The 20,571-nt window shown below is 36.3% G+C and overlaps 1 protein-coding gene and 1 long non-coding RNA gene across 3 annotated transcripts; one reads left to right on the forward strand and one right to left on the reverse strand.

The window, feature by feature from the left end:
- Positions 1-9,307: 9,307 nt before the first annotated feature.
- On the reverse strand, positions 9,308-10,498 carry LOC132701294 (uncharacterized). Its single transcript, XM_060669091.1, has 2 exons — positions 10,362-10,498; positions 9,308-9,654 (listed from the first exon to the last, which is right to left on the reverse strand). The coding sequence occupies exons 1-2, from the start codon at positions 10,405-10,407 to the stop codon at positions 9,308-9,310; spliced, it is 393 nt and encodes a 130-aa protein (XP_060525074.1). The 5' UTR covers positions 10,408-10,498.
- Positions 10,499-10,825: 327 nt separating this feature from the next.
- On the forward strand, positions 10,826-14,457 carry LOC132701295 (uncharacterized). 2 transcript variants are annotated; one of them, XR_009618754.1, is made up of 4 exons: positions 10,826-10,958; positions 11,019-11,083; positions 11,140-11,468; positions 13,633-14,457. It is a non-coding gene; the product is annotated as an uncharacterized LOC132701295 (long non-coding RNA). The 2 variants fall into 2 exon arrangements; XR_009618753.1 differs by lacking the exon at positions 13,633-14,457 and having other exon boundaries at positions 11,140-11,824.
- Positions 14,458-20,571: the final 6,114 nt, after the last annotated feature.

Raw genomic sequence — 20,571 nt, forward strand, 5'->3', positions numbered from 1 at the left:
TGGAGGGGTTTTATTTTTTTTATTTCACGCCAATGACTGACAGAAATCAAGCGAGAGTTCTCATAGCGCTCAGTCAATGACTTATAAGTAATGATATAGTTACCTTCAGTTAAAGGGATGCACCCTTCTAAGGAATTTATGAGGTATGTAAACTTTTCAACATTTGAAAGAGTTAAGTTATTGTGAATCATAGAATTGAAAAGGTCGATGAATGTCTTCCAATTGCGCAATGAACCATCAAATTTTTCTAATTCTAATTAATTCTAATTTAGCCAGCTTGATGTGACTTGGAGTACTGAGGTTAATTTTAATACCATCAAACAATTCGGAATAAGTAGCGGCAATCTTGTAATATGTGTCGTCAAAAACTTTCCTAATATGTCTCTGTTCGTTCAGGTCACTATCGTCAACCGTTGCCAAAATATTTAAAATAGCTGCATGTTGAGTTTCAAAGTCCGTAAGAATAGCTGGTAAATGCATACAACGAACCTTGAACTCCATGTGAATTGCATTATCTGTTAAAGCTCGAGTAGCCACTGCGAACATTTCGTTCAAACGACTAGATGCATTATCTCTTTGAGCTATCAAAACTCTAAGTTTTGTTTCTAATCAAATAAATAAATACGAGGGAGAATACAACCAGCTGGACTCTACAAGTTCCTAGAATGATCACAATAATTATAATCAATAAATATTTAATCATCCAACCAAAAATTTAAAATATTTTAGTTAGTAATGAACAATAGGCAGTCCTATATAAATGCTTGCAAATACCGGAGAGATAGAGAGAGAAATACTACTGAAGGGGGAGAGAGTGAGAGTAGAGTGGCATGTAAATTTTTTGATTAACGCGCTAATATTTAAATTAGATTATTTGAGAGAATATTAAAAGAATGTGACAATTAAATGCTAAACAAAAAATACACAACCCCGAAATAAGAATCTTCCTTATGCGACCAAAAAATTTTCAAAATACCAATATATTTTTTGCGAGTACGCAGTGCCGAAAATAGCGCGATCGATCGTTGGATGCGATGGCGACGTCTACGTTAAATCGGTGCGTGTTCGGTACCTGTCCGAATGGAACCACAAAAAATCTCAAATTTTTAAATTCTGTTCCTTTTCAAACGAGCAAACTGAAATTTGGCCACGTTATTTTTGCGATTAATTAAATATCCGTTATCGATTGGACCAAAAAATGGACGAGAAAGAGCAATGGACTGTAATTTTTTGTTAAATTGGAGCTAGGAATAACGCGGCGATTCAAAAAATAATATATTGATGTAACGAGACGAAAAATGAAAATCTCTTTTCTTCTTGGCCTACCTTGCTGTAGCTCTCTCTGACTGTTGACCGGCACAATTTCGCAATACTTGGCGGCACTCGAGATTTTTATTCTGGCACGCGGAAAATGCTCTCACGTTGGTCTCTACCTGAGTCGTACTAGTCCCGATCACAGCGGAGTACGACACCCAAGCGACATACGAGTTTTTTCTGGCCATATACCCAGTGAGATTGTCACCAAAATACGCGGAGAATATAACCGCAGCAATTAATTAATTGAAAACCAATTTCAATTTGCTCGATATAAAAATTCCCCAATTACAAAAATTAAAGAGGAAAAATAAAACAAAACAATTCCGATTGGAAGGAACACATTAATTGATGGATTAAAAAGATTGAAATTTTGTTGGAAAAATTGCAGTATTTCAAGCCGGAAATATCGGGTGGAACAGGGAACACCACTGACCATAAATGTCTGGCATTTTTGAGAGAATATATGAAAAACCCGAATGATGTATTTTCATTAAATTCAGTATTTTTGGACGAGACATGGATATTTAGTAAAGGAGCGTCTAGAAAAAGCTAGTCGATTCGCTACAATCAGTTCGGAAAAAAAGATGGTGATGGAGTTCGCTATATAATTTTACATGCTGCCTCTAAAAATGGCTTTGTGGAGTATACAAGTCTTAAATCTGGATGGAAATCGGGGGACTACCATGACTCAATGAACAATTTGGAAAGGCGATTTATATTACTTTTTTATAGGAAAAGTAAACTTTGTCCAACATATGAACAGAGATAAAAGTTTTAGTTTAGTACCCACGGAAACTCTCATTTCATACTAATATGCTTTGCAAAAAACTAACTTACGAAATTTCTTTTACTTTAAAATGTCAACAGTTGTTGTCGAATCCTAATGAACTTTTATTAATAATAATGGAGAATGGATCGTATCTGAGTGGACTTCCTGAACCAATACCTAATCAAAGTTGCAAGTGGCTGCAAAAAACGAATATCCATTTGAGCCGAGTTTAATGATAGACCTGCTACGTATGATAGTGAAGTAACACTTACTAGAAAAAGTGCACAGGTAACTCCGAAGTTTTTTCTTTGAATTTGAAATTATTTCAAAATAAAATCTTTTAAGAATGGACAAGTTGACTATGCAACATGGCCATCGCGTTTTGCGACTTCCGTTTTATCATTGTCAGTTTAATGCGATAGGGAAGGTTTGGTCAAATTGTAATAGTATATTATGCAACAAATGCGGTAAACGGCACAAAAAACGGTTAAAAAGTTTACCGAACGTGTTGCATACTATACTTTTTCTACGACTGTTAGTTTTTGGGTACATTTTCGCAAAACAACACGAATACATTCACTGTCAGAAATGACAAACATTAAAATTCAAAGCGTGGGAAATATCTCCGAAAATATTCGATTCCTCCCAAATCAGTGCGGTAAAATCCCGGAAATGTCCGAACTGGCTCGGATTCATGAAAAACGAAAGTGACGTAGTATAGTGACGCTTCCCGCATGCTAGATCGGTGGGTAATTAGGTATTTTACAGACGGCAGCAGAAAAAATTATTTTATTTTATTGTTCCGAACAGGACAGGGGTGAAATTTTCTTTCTGCAACTTTAACTTAAATGTACATCGCATTTAATCAGTGTCAGAAACCGATAAAATTTTCAATTTGTTAATATAAAAATTAACAAACAAAAATTATAATAAATTCAAACATTAACATACTTATTGTTGAATCTTCAAAATTTCAAGAGTTAACTTTTGTAATCGATTCCTACTAAAAGTATTCGAAATTTTCGTTTTAAAAAATTGCTGTTAAAATGAAAATTTCAAAAATCTGTTTCGGAGGATCAATGCCTGGTAGAGACTACTTAATAAAAGAATACGTGAATACGTTTTCCATATTTCAGTTTTTAAATACCTCAAATCATTCATAAATTTGTGTCACCCCCGCTAGTCAGATGAATAAGAAAAAAATAAATAAGGGGTCTACAGCACATAATTCATCGTTCTCCATTAAAAGTGATTTTCTGTTTTGATTTTTCTGAGTCAGTTTATAACAATTTTATCTTGAATTGTAATTTTTAAAATATTCAAAAATTATTTTAATTGTTTGACTATGACTAATTAAAATTTTAAGTTCTTAAGTATACCGGAAAACATTCAGTAATATATTATATATTCAGCAATGCTTAGTGCATGAACAAGTTTAGTGCGTGCAAATTTCTCCATTGCGAAAATTTAGAGTTCGCCTTTATAAGCATTTTTTGTTTGAATAAGTTCATCTTCTAACGCATAAATTGACCTTATTGGGTATTTTATCTAGAAATGCATTACTAAAACTGGAACTAAAATCTTCGGAAATTTCTATCAAATATTATTAAATTTTTTAACGATGACTTTTAAGGTAGGTAAGTTAACCCAAACATAATATACTATGTTATTATTATTATTATTATAAGCAACTATTTAGTGAGATATAGAATCTCTATTTTAACCAATTACCTTGCGGCATTCAACAACCAACATGACCACTGACAGATCTAGTTAAATGTTTTCGTAAAACAAGTTAATGTGTGTGGAAATCGCTGTTTCGAAAGAAAGAAATAAAATGCCGCAAAGTACAGGTTAGTGGGTAAAATGTGCAGAAAATCATTACCTTCTCTACGAAAAAATCGACATAAGAAAGTTCCTAGAGTATTTTAAGTAAGTTTAGAAATTTCCAGTTTTAGTTCAAGTTTTGGTTAGATCTACTAAGTAGTAACACATATCTAGATAAATAAAAGTAAAAATGAGATAAGTTATCCTATTAATTTGTTTCAGTTTTTGTGAATTTTTGGGACAATAAATCAAACCGGTCCAGGGTAGTAGTAAAGAAATTAAAACACAAAATATATGAATACATTATGTTGTATTGCGTACTGTATAATTGTAATTATATAAATAATAAATACATATTTAATTAAATTAGTCGACAGAATAGTTTGAATCTCTGCTATCACTATCATGCTAGGATATAGTTAATGGTTTTACGTTTTCCTAAGTTTGGTTATACTTATTTTCCATGCCAAGAATTCACTGCAAGTGCTCTCTGGCAATAATTGACACTGAGTTCTAATTACATCAATAACATGGATAGATATCAGTGCGTCTGACTGTGATGTTTAATTCGGTCCATACGAATTCTATAAGATTCAGATCGCATTGGTACAGTGGTAATCTAATAACTTTTATTAAACGATTTGGTTCTTAAAACATCTACTAGATGTTTTTTGTATCTTCAAAATACGGTCGCGCTCATCGTTGGTACTTTTTTACCATTATCATTATTATAAACTATTACGATGCCTGGTGGGATATTTGGAGAAAGAGAATATCTTACCCGATTTTCAAAAAGTTCACTTGGCAGTTAATCATGCTAGTCTAATGAGCATTTTTTAATGTTTTTTGCTGAAAGTAGCAAAGCATTTGGCACCTAACGAAAGATGCAGCTATGTTCACCATGCAGTTTGATGAAGACTTTTGATGTGTTTCGTTTTTCTACACGAAACTGGTGAATTTGACCCAAATATGTTTGTCTTGATTTCACCAGTCGTCGGGTCTCTTTAATGCAACTACCCTTGTCCATATTTTTAAATCTTAATCTAAATGCCAGGCTATACTGATTTACTCTAGACACCGTTTTACTCTAGTGTACCCATCCAAGCAACGCGGCAATGACTGCGAGTTCTGGAAACTCTAGTAAGTTAGTGATACTATATTCGTACCTAGAGTTGTTAGCTTTCAAAAACCATTTTAGGCCAAACAAATAAAAGGTTTTTTTTACTTAGTTAGAGAAACTAATACCTCAAGTTTCTTAACGAATACAACTAATACCTATTACTATAAATTTTTTGACTAATGCCTCTGACACACATACTTTTTAAATTCCTCATCGTTATCACCCTCGATGTTGCTTTTTAGTAATATTTAAAAATAGTTGGTAATAAACTTGAAAGAATGTGAAATTTCAGGGCAAAAATATTTGGACGCTGGTACCTTTACGAGAAAATCATTGTTCTCGTTGGCTACTAGATTTTAATCGTTTAGTACAAAAATAAGCTTTTTGTATAAAGAATCATAAACATACCATAATATATATATTTATATATATATATATATATATATATATATATATATATATATATATATATATATATATATATATATATATATATATATATATTCTCACGTATTGATTCACTGATGGAAAAATGTGATGACACTATATTCCGGGATATCATCCGTTCGCTCGTTGAACTCCGACTAGAATCCTGCAAATCTTGCCTCCGACTGGAATCCTGCAGACGTTTCGCCAAAATCTCACTTGGCATCTTCAATGCTCGCGCTCCGAAAACACTTCGAACACTGGGAGGTTTTTCCAACCAACATGTAGTGGTGACTACCTATTCAGCTCCTCTTCTAACCCTGACGTCCATGATTTCATTTCTGCATTATTTATTTACAATTATATAGTCAATTATCGATTTTTCATTCCTACTAATTACTTTTCTAGTGTATATATGAATATCTTTGTGCCTAAAAAACTTGTTCATCACTAGGAGGTCATTCTGGATGCAAAAGTCAATAATTGTCAGACCGTTATTTCTGATGTTTTCTCTTCCTATGACTTCCCCCGTCTGCTCATTGTTAATTCCGACTCTCCCATTCAAATCTCAAATAATGATAATTTTTCCCTTTAAGGTTTCTACTATTTCAGTTACCTCCTCCCAAAATGTGTCTTATCATCTTCGTTGGGTCCATATAGTATTAATGGATTTATTATGTTGTTTGCGGCAGGTGTCAGTTCGAATTTTAGGATTCTTTCTGATATCGCTTGCCATTTGTTTAGGTATTTTGTTATATTCCGTCTAATTAAACATCCAACGCCTCCCCTAGCTCTAGATAATACCTTACGACGATAAAAATTGAGGCCCCCTATGTGGGTATGATATTCTCGTGGAGATTTCAGTCACTCACCTACACTTTGCGCTATTTTCTATTTAACCAGCGAAATCCACTGTTTTTTGCCTGACGATTTAATGAGATCTGGACATATTTTGAGAAATACTGTCGCAAAAATGCCGCATACAAACTCTTGACGATCTGTCAACGACTATTAGTTGTTGAATGCCGAGGTCATTAGTAAAAAACGAGATTTTACGTCTTTTACGCGTAAGTTGAATGGTCATCCTCATTTTTTTTTATATTTGCTTCATAAGTTCTTGTATTATCAGTAGTAGTTGTATTGTATTGTAGTTATATTATCTAGTAGCTATCCGGGTTTCCCTATAGTTAATCTAACAAGTTCTCAGACATCTTGATTATTTTAATTTTATTTCGAACAATGGTCGCCTATATAGCCAAAGGAAACATAGAAATGGAACAGTGGAAGTAGGTATAGCTAATTTATCGCTTTCGCGGAGCCCAAAATTTATTATCCAATTATTCCCATATTTAAAGATGCGAAAATTAATTTTTTAAAATTTTTTCAATCGGAGCAACCCATCTTAGTAGGACCGGCCACAGTACTGAAACCTGCGGCACCCCACGTGTGATTTCCATAAAGCTATTTTCTCCAATTTGTAGTAACCTCTCCGAGAGGTAATTTTTTATTATTTGTGTCTTTTTAGATCATCCAAGATACCCCTGCATGGTGCCAAGTTAAACACATTTTTGACATCCAACGTAATAGCTTCCTGTTCTGCTCTGTGCTATTGGCCTTGTCCACTTCATCCATTGTCCTTTTGATTGCGTCTATTGTAGATCTATTTTTCGTTAAAACAAACTTTGTTAATAAGATGCTCCAGGAGTTTCCCTATGCATTGTAGCAGAAACAGAGGCCTATAGAATACAGGCGTTTGGTTCTCCTTTCTAGGCTTCTCTAGCAGGACTAGTCTAGACTGTTTCCATATTCTCGGGAATTGTCCTCTCAACAGAAGATCATTCATTGCATTTCGGCAGATGTCTGGTAATTTCTGCGCCACACATCTTACAATCTCGGGAGGTACACCATCTGGAACACTGTTTTTTTTTTAACTTTATTCTAATGGCCGCTTCTTGGAGCTCATTAATTGTGAACCATGGCACTTCCTCCTTTCTAATTTCTAATTTTCTAACTTTCTAATAAACACCCGGCTTCATTTAAAATAAGGTAATTACGCGCTGTGAGATACTTGTGCGATACCCTGTACAACTATTATCAGAGCACATTTAAGCAAACACAAATTTAATTCAACTCGAACGGATTTTTATGTTGCTATGTACTTGTTCGGATTCAAACGAATGTACAATAAAATCTTTCTAGTTTTGTGATTTTACAACAAAGTATCTTATCTTGTAGGACCTACTCAGCTCTTGTGCTGAAGTGTCTATTTATCACACGTTTGCAAAGCCTCGTGGCTTTATCAATATTTTTAAAAGCACTTTTACCAGTATTTCTGTACCCGAACACGTACCCTGAAACAAATTACGGAATTATAGATATTGGCGTTGCGATTTAATTTTAAAGAACATTTTTATAGCATGGATAAAGTGCATGCGTTTATGCTTCTTTGCAAGAAAGTTCCGTTATAGTTTTCCCTTTCAAATTTTCTAATTTATCTTATTTTTTAATTAGCAGAGAAGCTAGATAGCGATTACTTTTTTACTTTTTTATATCATAGGTTGTTGAATTATACTAAAATTTTCAGATTAAATTATCAGTAGTCGTTCGTGAGTTACACTCTGTTATATTTAGGATTAAGATTTAGGATTCAGAGGAAAAGTGAATGATTGGATCATATTAAATCAAATCAAATTGATTTCTATAGACCTGATTTCAGGTATCGGAATAATGTCAAAAATACAAACAATATATTAAACATTAAAATAATATACAAAAATAAAAACGATTACAACAATATGTTATCGCAGTCAAAAAAATAATTTAAGTATAAAAGGCATACCGAAGTAAATTGGGTTTTACACGGTATTTGAACTTACCAACACTATGTGTCTATTTCAGTGAAATAGGCAAATGATTAAAAGTTTTATCAGCAAAAAAACCGGACTATGGGCAAGTATAGACAATTTACGGTTATTTTGAAGTGGTTCATAGTTACTAGGATTCGATTTATTAATTATAAATAAAAAGACCAGAAAGAGTTAGTATTCCCATATCAAGAAATAGTTGACGACAAGAAAAAAACCTAGGTTTAAATAACATTGTGCTGATGATTCGCTTGTGCAATCTAAATACTCCTCCGGATCGTGATGCATTTTCCCAACATACTAGCTATAATTTAGGTACGAATAAATATATACAAAATTATAGAAACCAAATTTAGGAAGTTGTTTTTAAACTATGGTCTAGTTTTTTAGTCCAGGTTAAATGGGAATCAAACACCCAGAAATCTGGCTACTTCTCCCTGCTGGATAGTTTTGTTATTCAATCCAACTAAAAGGCTTTTTCTCAAATCCCTGCAAGAAAACACATGCAACTCCGGCTATTGCCCAACTCTTGTAAACTATTGCTAAACATACGGACGCAAACAGACATCGATAACTGTCCCTAAAAAAATCGTTTACAACCGTCTTTAAGCTTTACTAGTAGATGTATAGTGCCGATATAAGCAACAGAAACCGTACATAACCTCAATTTCCTAACCCCCCCGCAGCGGGGGCCCCCCGCGCGTGGCGTCCTAGTGTCCCCCCTGTCTACCAGAGTGCGCTCCGCCCCCCACCCAGCTTGTGTAGCGTCCTGTTTTGCCCCGGTTCCGCCCGTCGCTGCTAGATGTCGCCAGCTTGTGTAGCGTCCTGTTTTGCCCCGGTTCCGCCCGTCGCTGCTAGATGTCGCGCGCTCCGACCGTCGTAGGCCCCCCCGGTAGAGGGCGGTGACGGTGCGGCGCGGTGACGCGGTGGATCGGGAGGATAATTAAATAAACTTGAATTTTAATACATTTTATTTTATTTTATTTATAAAATTGGTCTGGCGAGGAGTTTCTTCTTCTTTTTATGTCGATTCAGTCGACCATCCCATTGTTCCTGTTCCTTGCGTTGTTCTTCTTCCCGTTCCCGGAGGAAATCTAAATACGAAGTGCACTCCTCGCCGTCCCACTCCGTCGACCACCCACCCGGGTACTCCTGCTGCTCTTCTTTTGATCCACCGGGTTGCTCCTGCTGCTGGTGATGTTCCCTTGTCGTTTCATGTCGTACCGGGAATTCTAACCCCCGGTACTCTTTGTGTGATTTGAATATGTGACGCCCTAAGCGATGCGCCAACATAATATGCGACTTGTCATACGGACAAACCGCGATTTTTTCTAGAACAAAACAAAGTATGATATGTAGCGTTTCCTATAAAACACACATTTTTTTTTTTAAACAAAACTTCCAAAAAGGGGGGTTATCAAATTATTTTAAAAATTGTTTTTTAAGTTATACGCGCATACCAAAATTCACGTTTCAATTCACTGTCATTTAAATGTAAGTGTATTATTGTCAAAAGGGCAAACTGCAATTTTTTAGTACAAAAAATAAACAAAAAAATGTATATATTTCGCGTTTTCCCCATAAAACGCACATTTTTGAAACAAAACTTTCAGTAAGTGGGGGGTCATCAAATAATTTTAAAAATTGTTTATTTTTTAAAAGCCAAAATTCCCTATTCACTGTCATTTAAAAGATATTAAAAACGCTCAATTTAATTCGATTATTATTGTCAAAAAGGCAAACTGCAATTTTTTAGTACAAAAAATAAAACATATTTCGCGTTTTCCCCATAAAACGCACATTTTTGAAACAAATTTAAAAATTGTTTATTTTTTAAAAGCCAAAATTCCCTTTTCCATTCACTGTCATTTAAAAGATATTAAAAACACTCAATTTAAATCGGTTATTATGCAACGTAAAAAAGATGAGTATCATATTTTAAAAACAGGTAGAAACTAACCAAAAAAGTGATAACCCAAACTGAAACCCACAAGAAAAGACGCGCACTGTATAAAGGTAATTAAAATATAAAACTTACCAGTTGTAGGGTCGTAGGGAAATGGACATCGCACTTCTGTATTCATTGCACTGAATATAGTCTATAATACACATGCAACGTATTTATACACATGCACTCCTTCCATGGTTGAATTAAAAGTCGAAAGGTCTTCAACCCACAAGCACCAACGCCGATTTGAATAGACGCGATGTTGTCGCCAGACAACCGTGCAGATAGGAGTCTCAGGGTCAACACGCTTTCACACGGGAACGCAACCGCTTCGGACGTTGGACGAACGTATGTTGCCGCAAAAGATCAAGGCCAACTTGCTTTCATTTTTTACAATCTCCGTATGGGATGTGGAATTTCATAACGCGCCGAGTCTAAATGTCGAGTTGTTTTGCTTGTTGAGAATAATAATTAATTGCCCCCTTTATATTTGCTCCGTGGGATTAACGTAATGGGAAAAATTTGTTGCAACGCATGTGGAGGTGTCTTCGTTTGTTAACTTTTAGAAAGTATTCTCGCACCGTATAAATACATCTCATTTTTCTCTGTTTTGTCAGTAGTTGTTTTTGGTATTATTCGTGCAACGTGGAAGCTAACTTAGTGGTTTGGTGTTCGTACAAAAAAGCAGTAAGTACCTTTTTTATTGTTTTATTTTAATTCTTTAACATTTGTTATTATTTTATAAAGGTCCTAAAGATCATCTTAGTACTCTCAACCCGTAACCGCAAATAGAATAGCAGCCAATCTTAAGCGTAAGTTTTTTTTATTTTTTTTATTTTGAGATAAAATAATTAATAATAATTTATAGATGGACTTAAGTCAACTGAATCAAACCTGTCTTGCAGAAGGTGATTTTGAGCAGCCGATTGTCAAACTGCATGAATTGCCGATAGGCGTTCCGTTTAAAATTACTAGAGCCAAAATTGTTAATACAAAATTTGGCAATTCCGTGTTGCTGCAATTAGAAAATTCCGTAGTATTTCTTCCTACTCGCGTGACAGAAGCTTTCCGTCCGAGACTAGAACACTTTGCGTCGGGGCAGTACAAACTGGTCTACGAGGGATCCAAAGATATTGGAAAGCCCAACTCTTTAAAGAAATTCAAAATAATTCAAAATTAATCAACATATTATACAGGGTAAGTCTTATTTACTGTTATATATTTAATAAACCACGATGCGCGTAAAGCAGATCATTCATAGAGCGCAAATCTTAATTTTAACCTTACAAAAATTAAAAAAGCATATTTCCGACAAGTTCACTCTTAGAGATAGTGATGTGTGGCTTAGGAGACTAAGTAAAAATATTGAATCTTGCAACCAAATCGTTTCTAACGAAAAGGATTTATCTATTGGGTTAAAAAGAAAATTACAAACTACAATTCAACATCTGAAAGCTATTAGAAAAATTATTCTTAATTATCAACATAAGCATTTTGGATTGGGATTACAAAGTAGTAGCCGCGAGACAAACACAAATGAAATGGTTGTATGGGAATCGGTAGCATCGTGTTTCCAGGGAAGAGTTCAGACTGGTGTCATAATTAATTTACTTCATAAAGATTTAATTCAATTTTTAAACGATTCTCGTCCAATATTTCAACAAAAAATTAGTCAAATTTTAAAGAAATTTTTATTGCTGAAAGTAAATACCACATTTTGCGGTGAATTTATTAAGGCAAAAAATGATGTCCAAGGCGAAGTTGATGTTAAATATCTGAGTACCGGAAATGCTGTAGTTGATTTAGGAACAGAATTGAATGATTGGTTTGTTGAAAATGTGCAAGATAAAATTTTAAATCAAATGTCAGAGTTTCAGGAACGTGATTCCGGGTGGGCTTTAAATAATATTATTTATTTAGAGATTAACATTAATAAATTTGAAATGGGTAACGGATCATCCTTCGTTGTGCGACATTGACCAAATTATGATTATCGAGCGGGCTATACGAGGTGGAATTTCGGTGTGTGTTGGTAGATATGCGGAGGCCAACAATAAATATATGCCCAACTACGATTCATCCAGGGATGATTCCTATATCATGTACTTTGACGTCAATAACCTCTATGGCAAGGCCATGTGCGAGCCTCTTCCTTACGGAGGATTCGACTGGATGTCTCATCAAGAGATTGATTCATTTACTGTCATGAACATTCCAGATGAATCTTCCCAAGGATATATCCTAGAGGTAGACCTGGAATACCCGCAGAAATTACATGACACACATAGAGATTTTCCATTTTGTGCCGAACATCGAGTGCCCCCCAATTCAAAGTTACCAAAACTAATGACTACTTTGTATAATAAAGAAAAATACGTCATACACTATCGCAATTTAAAACAGGCTCTCAAAAACGGTCTCGTACTAAAGAAAATTCACAAAATATTAAAATTTAACCAATCTCGTTGGTTGAAATGTTATATCGATCATAATAATAAATTAAGAACCCAAGCAAAGACAAAATTTGGTATAAATTTATACAAATTGTTTAATAATGCCGCTTACGGTAAAACAATGGAAAACATTCGCAAGCATCGTATTGTTAAATTTGTTAAAGCGTGGGATGGTCGCTACGGTGCGAAAAATTTAATTTCTAGTCCTAGATTTCACAGTAGAACCATACTTGATAACAATTTGTTGCTTATAGAATTAAAAAAATCGGAACTTTGCTTTAATAAGCCACTTTATATTGGAATGTCCATATTGGATTTGTCGAAAACGACCATGTACGAGTTTCATTATAATTACATGCTTCCAAATTTGGGTCCCGAAAAATGTAAAATTCAATACATGGATACGGACAGTTTCATTTATAATATCAAATGTTATGACGCATATGAAAGCGTTATTAAGGCCGATTTAACAAAAATTTGACACGTCTGATTATCCTAATGACAATCCCTATAATATACCGCAAATCAACAAAAAGGTTTTGGGGTTGATGAAGGATGAGACTAATGGCACCATCATTAGTCATTATGCGGGGTTAAGGTCGAAAATGTATACTTTCAAAATTTTAACGGGTTCGGTAGTTAAAAAGTCAAAGGGTATTCAGTACAATATTGTAAAAAATAAAATTTCATTTGATGACTACGTAGAATGCTTAACAAATTTTAGGGAAAAGTACGCCACTCAACGAACCATTCGTTCATACACTCACAATGTATTTAGCATCGAACAAACAAAAGTTGCCTTGAGTCCTTTAGACGATAAACGTTATCTTTTGCCGAATTCATATGAAACGCTTCCGTGGGGACATTATAAAGTGCCGTAATTATTTTTTAATATATTTTTGTTACAGATTATGGTCAAACAACTTACATTAGAAAGCCTTTGTATTATAACAATTTGCGAAAATATTAGGTGTAGTGCTGATTTTTTGCTTGAGTCACCTTTGCCTTGGAAACTAACGATACTAATATTTAAATATTATTCGAAATATAGATGGAAGTACCTTAAACAATTAGCGCTCCAGTCTGATGGCAATTCTTTATTAAATTTAGAATTCATTCTGTTGAATAAGAGATTTGGATCGTCTTACAGAAATAGCATTTTGGCAACTCCAACCATTGATTTTGACGGAGAATCCGCTTACTGTTTATGGGTCAGTTATTACAGGATAAAATATTCGGAAATTTTAGTTTGTAAATCTTGTCACTTTATATTTCAACTAGTTAAAAAATTTAAAAAGAAAAATTTTAGACTTTTATTGGATCACTATCATTTACAGCTGGATATAAATAATTTGAATGATGTATATCACGATAAACAATTTTGGTGTCAAAGCTGCTTTGAAGAAGTTTTGTTCACTGTAGAAACTGAAGATGAATGTAATTTAATGCTTCACGATGAGAGGAAATATGGAAAAAAGTTACGCTTTTCTGATAGTCCATTGAACTATTAATACTGTGGTTTTATTATAACATATGTAACTGTAGATAAGACTTTTATGTATTGATTGTATTCCATTGTATTGCAACAAGAATAAACATGTATATATTTAGACGCTATTTTCTTTTTTACCACCACCACAACACCGCATAATAATTACACAGAAGTTTGTAATTGTATAATTTATTTATTATATACATTATTACTATTTTACAATTTCGTTAAATGCTAAATTATTAAATTGTTCTAGTTTTCTTTTGCACTCTTGAGCTTGCATCCGCGCCACTTGCAAGTCTGTATTAAAAAGCGCAATTTGTGTTTCAATTTCGTTGATATTGCACTCTAATCCCGACAACTGAGACGCCAAGTTTCTTTTTAAATTGAATGCCTCACAAATGACACTTTTTTCTCTACCGTCCGTGAACACTTCGAGCCAATCAGCGGATGACGTTGGAGCTGCAAACGCTTCACTTGTGGTAGTTTTCTTCTTCTTCTTGCGGGATACGACCGACGCACTTTGTTTTCGTTTGGTCGCAGATTTTTTGGTTTGTTGCTCTACAGGAACGAAGCTGGACGGGAGCACTTCTGATGAAGGAAATTGCAACTCGAAATTTTCCAATAAATTATACAATTCGTTGGATGTCACAATTTTCTCTTGAGCCATCATATACACGTATTTATGTCAGAACTTCTAAATCGAGACTAAATTTATTTCAAAACGTCTACGTTGTCTACCCACGAATCGTGCGACTTATCCAATCCCAACCAGCGCACGAGAACCATATTGCCTCGTCTGCGCAACACCTTTTCGACGAGATATAAGTCCGGGTTAACTGTCTTCTGCAATTCTTCTTCATAAAATCCGCCCATTATGGGTTTACCCTGCATATCTTGAAGCAAATACGTTACGGGGTTAGTAACCCGTACTTTAACAATTTTAAACAATTCCGTGGTCCAATTCGGTGTATAACCTTTGTTGAAAACGTGCTTGACTTTGCTGATTCTAACGATGTCGCCGACTTTAAGTTTACGAGGACCGAATATTTTTATGCTACTATACGCGGTTTTCAAAATTCTCTTTTCGTTGCTCTTACTCACATCGATGGGTTTCGTACCCGTCGTTCTATGTTTTGTGTTATTGTATTCATCAACGATAGAGGCGAGCACATCGATCCATTTGTACGTCCCGCGTAAAGAAAAATGTCGAAACAATTTCTCTTTGAGGGTACGTATCACCCGTTCGACAATTGAGGCCTTTTTTATGCTATACGTACTATAGTGGTTAATTTTATGCTTATCCACAAGTTTCAGAAACGTGTCGTTGTAAAATTCTTTACCGAGATCCGTTTGCAAGTTTTGAGGGTGCCGTCCGTCCTTGAGAATTTTGGAAAACGCCTTGGCGACTTCGACCCCGGTTTTGGTTTTCAACGGGCGACACCATACATATTTTGAGAAACAGTCTATCACAACCAGCACGAATTTAAAATTTCTGTTTTGTTTGCTGTAGCGATCTAATTGGGCCAGATCCGCTTGCCACAGGTCATCCATCCCTCGTATTATAGTCCGGCGGCGAGCATAATTTCTGCGTGCCGGCTTGTGCAGTTCTCGAACCAGTTGTACCTTCTCTTTATTCATAATGTGTGTTCGGTTGCGATGGAGGATTTAAAACCCTTTGTTTCAATACCTTCATTATATTCTCATTTTCGTTCGTAAGTCGCTCCATTTTGGTTACAATATCATGAAATTGCTGTGACAAAACGGCGACTTTTGTCATGTGCTTTTCCAAATCTTTCTTTGCGCTCATTTCGCTTAGCTTTTGGTGGAAAACTTCGCGAAACTGCATAATTTCATTTTCGAGTGTAGTGCTACTCATTTTCAGTTGTTCTTCAAGACGCGAGAATTTAGTTTTGTCTTCAATTTGTAATCTTTTCGTGTACGCTTCGAGTTTCTGTCCAATAATCTTTCTCAATGCAATTTTTAATAAATTACTTGTCTCATCCACATATTTTTTGTTAGCCACGTCACCGTCGTCGCTAGGCGTTTGGACATTGCAAATTTTTAAATTGTTCATATTGACGTTTCCGTCTGGCATATAGTCGAGGGCGCTTCTAATCACAGTATTAGTGAAGGGTCGTCGCAGCGCGCTAGAACGTCCAAACTTGTCCAGACTCATCGTTAAACTAACGTATAAAACCTGATTCTTTTAGCTCTTCAACGATTGAAACTATTTCGTTATCATGAGACGTGTTGCCTGCGTGTTTCGACGCGATTAGTAATTTCAGACGCTCTACGAGTTCATTGACGTCGTCCCAGTATACATATTCAGTAGGAGCGTCATTATAACGCATATTATAACCTTGACCGCTGTACGAGTACGAACGCGACTGAGATTTTATTAAGGGTCGGATGACCTTGGTATATTTTGGTACAGTCGATGCGCCTTTCAAACGTCCGATCGCGTCCCTGTGCACCTGGGTAGCCTCCATTATTTTTTTATATTGTGCCAAATCGTCTTTTGTGTATGCTATGGGATCTTTCAAAAACACCAAATTATACAAGCCGCGGGTACCGGAATATCTCTCGCCGTCTACAATAATATCGCCAGATCCTTGATGAAAATCCAGCGATTTATTGCCGAGAAACCATTTGGATGATATTTTGTCGTAAACGGGTCCGTAAACAATATCGGTGTCGGGCGATTTTACCCATAAATTTTGAATATATGAATGGGAAATTTCTGGATATTGTTCCAGGTATGATTGAAGGGATGCGTTGGCCACGCTCGATGTGTCAAACACATCATCTTCCTCCTCATCGATATTTTGCATCTCAACGCTCTTATTGGGATCCGGCGTTTCCTGAATTTCTTCCATAGGCAAAAATGATACGTTAACCTTATTTTTTGTTTCTTCGTTCGGTTCCTTTTTGTGTTCCCGCTTGACACCTCGACGTTCAGTTTTTATTTCTGCCGGTGACGGTGATAGCTTTATTTTTGCTATACGTTCTAGCGGCTCGCTGACGGGTTTGAAAAGCTTCCGAATTGACGCATCCTCTTCGCTCTTACCCAATTTTAATGTTAAATACTTCTTTCGAATAGATCTAGACAACTCGTTTACTTTTTTTTTTAGCGCCGCGTCGGCGATGTCGGCGGACGTCGCCTTCATGACTGTTTCTATCGACAATTAAATATCGACTTTTATATATTTATCGAAACCCTTGCGGTAGCGTCCGTTTTTTACGTCGAAATCTTTGACAATTATCAAACAGCCGTACTTTTCTTTCCAGCACTCGGAACAAATTTGTTTAAACGTGTCGTATGAAACGTCGGGTGAGACATGTTCATCATAAACGTGACGTAAATTCATGTCATCCTGTTTAAACAACGCGACAATATTGCAATTGTCACGTATCAATTGCTTGGGTACCTTGGAGTATGTCTGACAGAGATAAATAGCGTCGATGGCCTTGTGTCGGCACATCGAAAAATACTCGCGAATTTTATCTTGCTTGTCGCACGCCACGTCGTCGAAAATAAACAGAGAATTCTCTTTCGCATCGCTGGGGTCGATTATCGAGTCTCTTTCACTGTAGGGATAATATCCAACTCCTTTGACATTGCTCAATACGCGAGATAACAGTTGATATTTTGGTTGATACAACGACTTTGAGTAGACGTAAACATTTTCGAAACTTGCCCCGTTGGGGTTAAAGAGTAGCGCTAACATGGTGTTGGTTTTGCCGCAACCGCTAGGTCCGCAAAACACCGCCCTAAATGAATTGGGTAGCAGTTGACCGTGTTTGCTTTTGTTAAAGAAACCATCTCCGCAAACCAAATCTAAATTATCGATGGGGAGCTTGAGTTTCTGCTGCACCACCCGCATGACTACAATGTTTATTCGAGACACCTCGTATATATATATACGACACAAGCAATTTCCTTTAATTAGTATGTTATGCTTCGCGTCCGGAAGTGGTCTCGTTAACACGCTTATTAACAAGTTACCTTTTGAAGTACACATTCCGGGTTACCAGTTTTGCGGTCCCGGTACAAAATTGGAAAAACGCTTGAACCGAGGCGATAGCGGGGTGAATCCTTTGGACGCTGCGTGTAAGGTACACGACATTGCCTATTGGCAAAACAATTCGTTAGACGAACGTCATAAAGCGGATAAAGAATTGGAAACGCGTGCGTGGCAGCGAGTAAAATCTAAAGACGCAAAGTTTGGTGAAAAAGCTGCCGCATTCTTTGTCACCGCGACTATGAAAACTAAACGTAAGCTCGGTATGGGTCAACAACGGCGTCCCTCTGTTTCGTTTCGACAGGGTGTCGTGAAAAAGGTTCGCAATGCATTAAAGAAGAAACAATTGTTTCATATCGATAACCCTAAAATGCTTAGAAGATCGGCACTGGAAGCGCTTCGAGCTGGCAGAGCCGCTGTAAGAAAAGCGGGAGGACGTAAAAAAATTAGGGTACCTAGAATTATACCGTTCGAATCAAAATCGGGCGGTATTTTACCACTTTTACCGTTATTAGGAGCGCTAGGGGCTTTAGGTTCGCTCTCGGGCGGAGCCGCTGCTATCGCTAAAACTGTCATCGATGCGAAAAACGCACGAAAGAAACTCGAAGAGGACAACCGCCATAACCGAGCTATGGAAGAGATTGGAAAAAAGGGATCGGGTCTATTCTTGAAAAAGAGTCCGCGCGGCGGATTCGGTCTTTATCTGAAGAAACAAAAAAACTCCCAATAAAGCTACCCAGAAGGGCTCTATACGACGTCGATTTAATATCTCTGGCGCGCAAATTAAAAATTCCTCACTTCAGGGGTGTTTTTATGCGAGATAGTTTACCCCGTCGAATCAGATCGCAAGAATGCGGAATCGTAAATTTGGATGTTCGTCGAAATAGAGGAACCCACTGGGTAGCATACAAAAAGAGGAAGGGAAACGATGTTGAGTATTTTGACAGTTTCGGTAACCTTAAACCACCCGCGGAACTTGTTAAATATTTCGGCAACAGCGCCAATATCTACTATAATCACGATAGATATCAAAAGTTTACGCAATACAATTGCGGTCATTTATGTTTGCAATTTCTCTATAAAAAGGACTGAAATCGCGGACCTATAAGCAGTCAACATGTCGATCATATTTACGTTAAAAGGGAACACGTCGACATTATCCATCGACTTTGTCAATCCGCTGCAGTTGGATGAAGATGTAGAGTACGGTTTAGCGCTGATTGGATTCCACTCTTACAACAACATTCCCAACATAGATAAGGGTTCGAATAAATTTTACTACTTCGATGGTAACAATAAAGAAAACGTAATTGAAATTCCGACCGGGTCCTATGAAATTAGCGACATTGAAACCTACATTAACGAACATCTGCCAAAAAATAAGGAAGAGAAGAATACGATCCCAAAGTTAATAGAGGAGATATCAATCAAACCCAACAATAATACGATAAAGTGTGAAATCTACAGCCCCGTATACGGGGTAAACTTTAAACAACACTCGGACAGTATCGGAAAATTATTGGGGTTTTCACAGAAAATTTTGGAGCCCAATATTATGCATTCCTCAGATTTACCCGTGGATATAATAAAAGTGCGAACGATACATGTAGATAGTAACATAACGTCTGGAGCGTTCTACAACGACAGACCTTCGCACACAATTTACGAGTTTGCCTTGTCCGTCGATCCGGGGTACGCCATCGACGAAACTCCTAAATATCTAACGTACTTGCCAGTAAACAAACGACAAATCTACAACATTACCCTACAGGTTCTGGATCAAAATTTTGAGTTGGTTAATTTCCGAGGTGAAGAAATCATCATTAGATTGGAACTTAAAAAATTAACGTAATGTTGATTTTCAACTCAATCGGAGACGCTGGTGAATATAAAAAAGCGAACATCCAAACGGTAGGGTTAGTAACAAAACCGAGGCGTATCCGTAAAGGTCGTCTTACATTGAGCAACAAACAATTTCTCCGATCACTGGGCTACGATGTTATCGAATCAAATATTCGACATACACAGAAAGCCAAAATTTGATGAATCTATCCAGCGCGTGGAGACCCGCACCTATCATCCCTTTGTGAAATCTTTTTTGAACAACGACACCATTGAGATCACGATCAATCAAGGAGATGCCTGGCTGCTTATGTACGACGCTGCTATTTGCATTAAGGGATCGCTGAAACGTCTCACGGGAACCGACCAAGTGCAATTTGTAAACAATGCAGGAGCATTTTTTTTTGAAACTATATCGTACGAGCTGAATGGGAAAGAAGTGGATAGCGTGCGTGATCCGGGTATAGTTAGTACGATTAGAGGTTATC

The sequence above is a fragment of the Cylas formicarius genome, unplaced genomic scaffold, assembly GCF_029955315.1.
Source record: "Cylas formicarius isolate icCylForm1 unplaced genomic scaffold, icCylForm1.1 PGA_scaffold_4__25_contigs__length_36172078, whole genome shotgun sequence".
NCBI classification, from domain to species: Eukaryota; Metazoa; Arthropoda; class Insecta; order Coleoptera; family Brentidae; genus Cylas; species Cylas formicarius.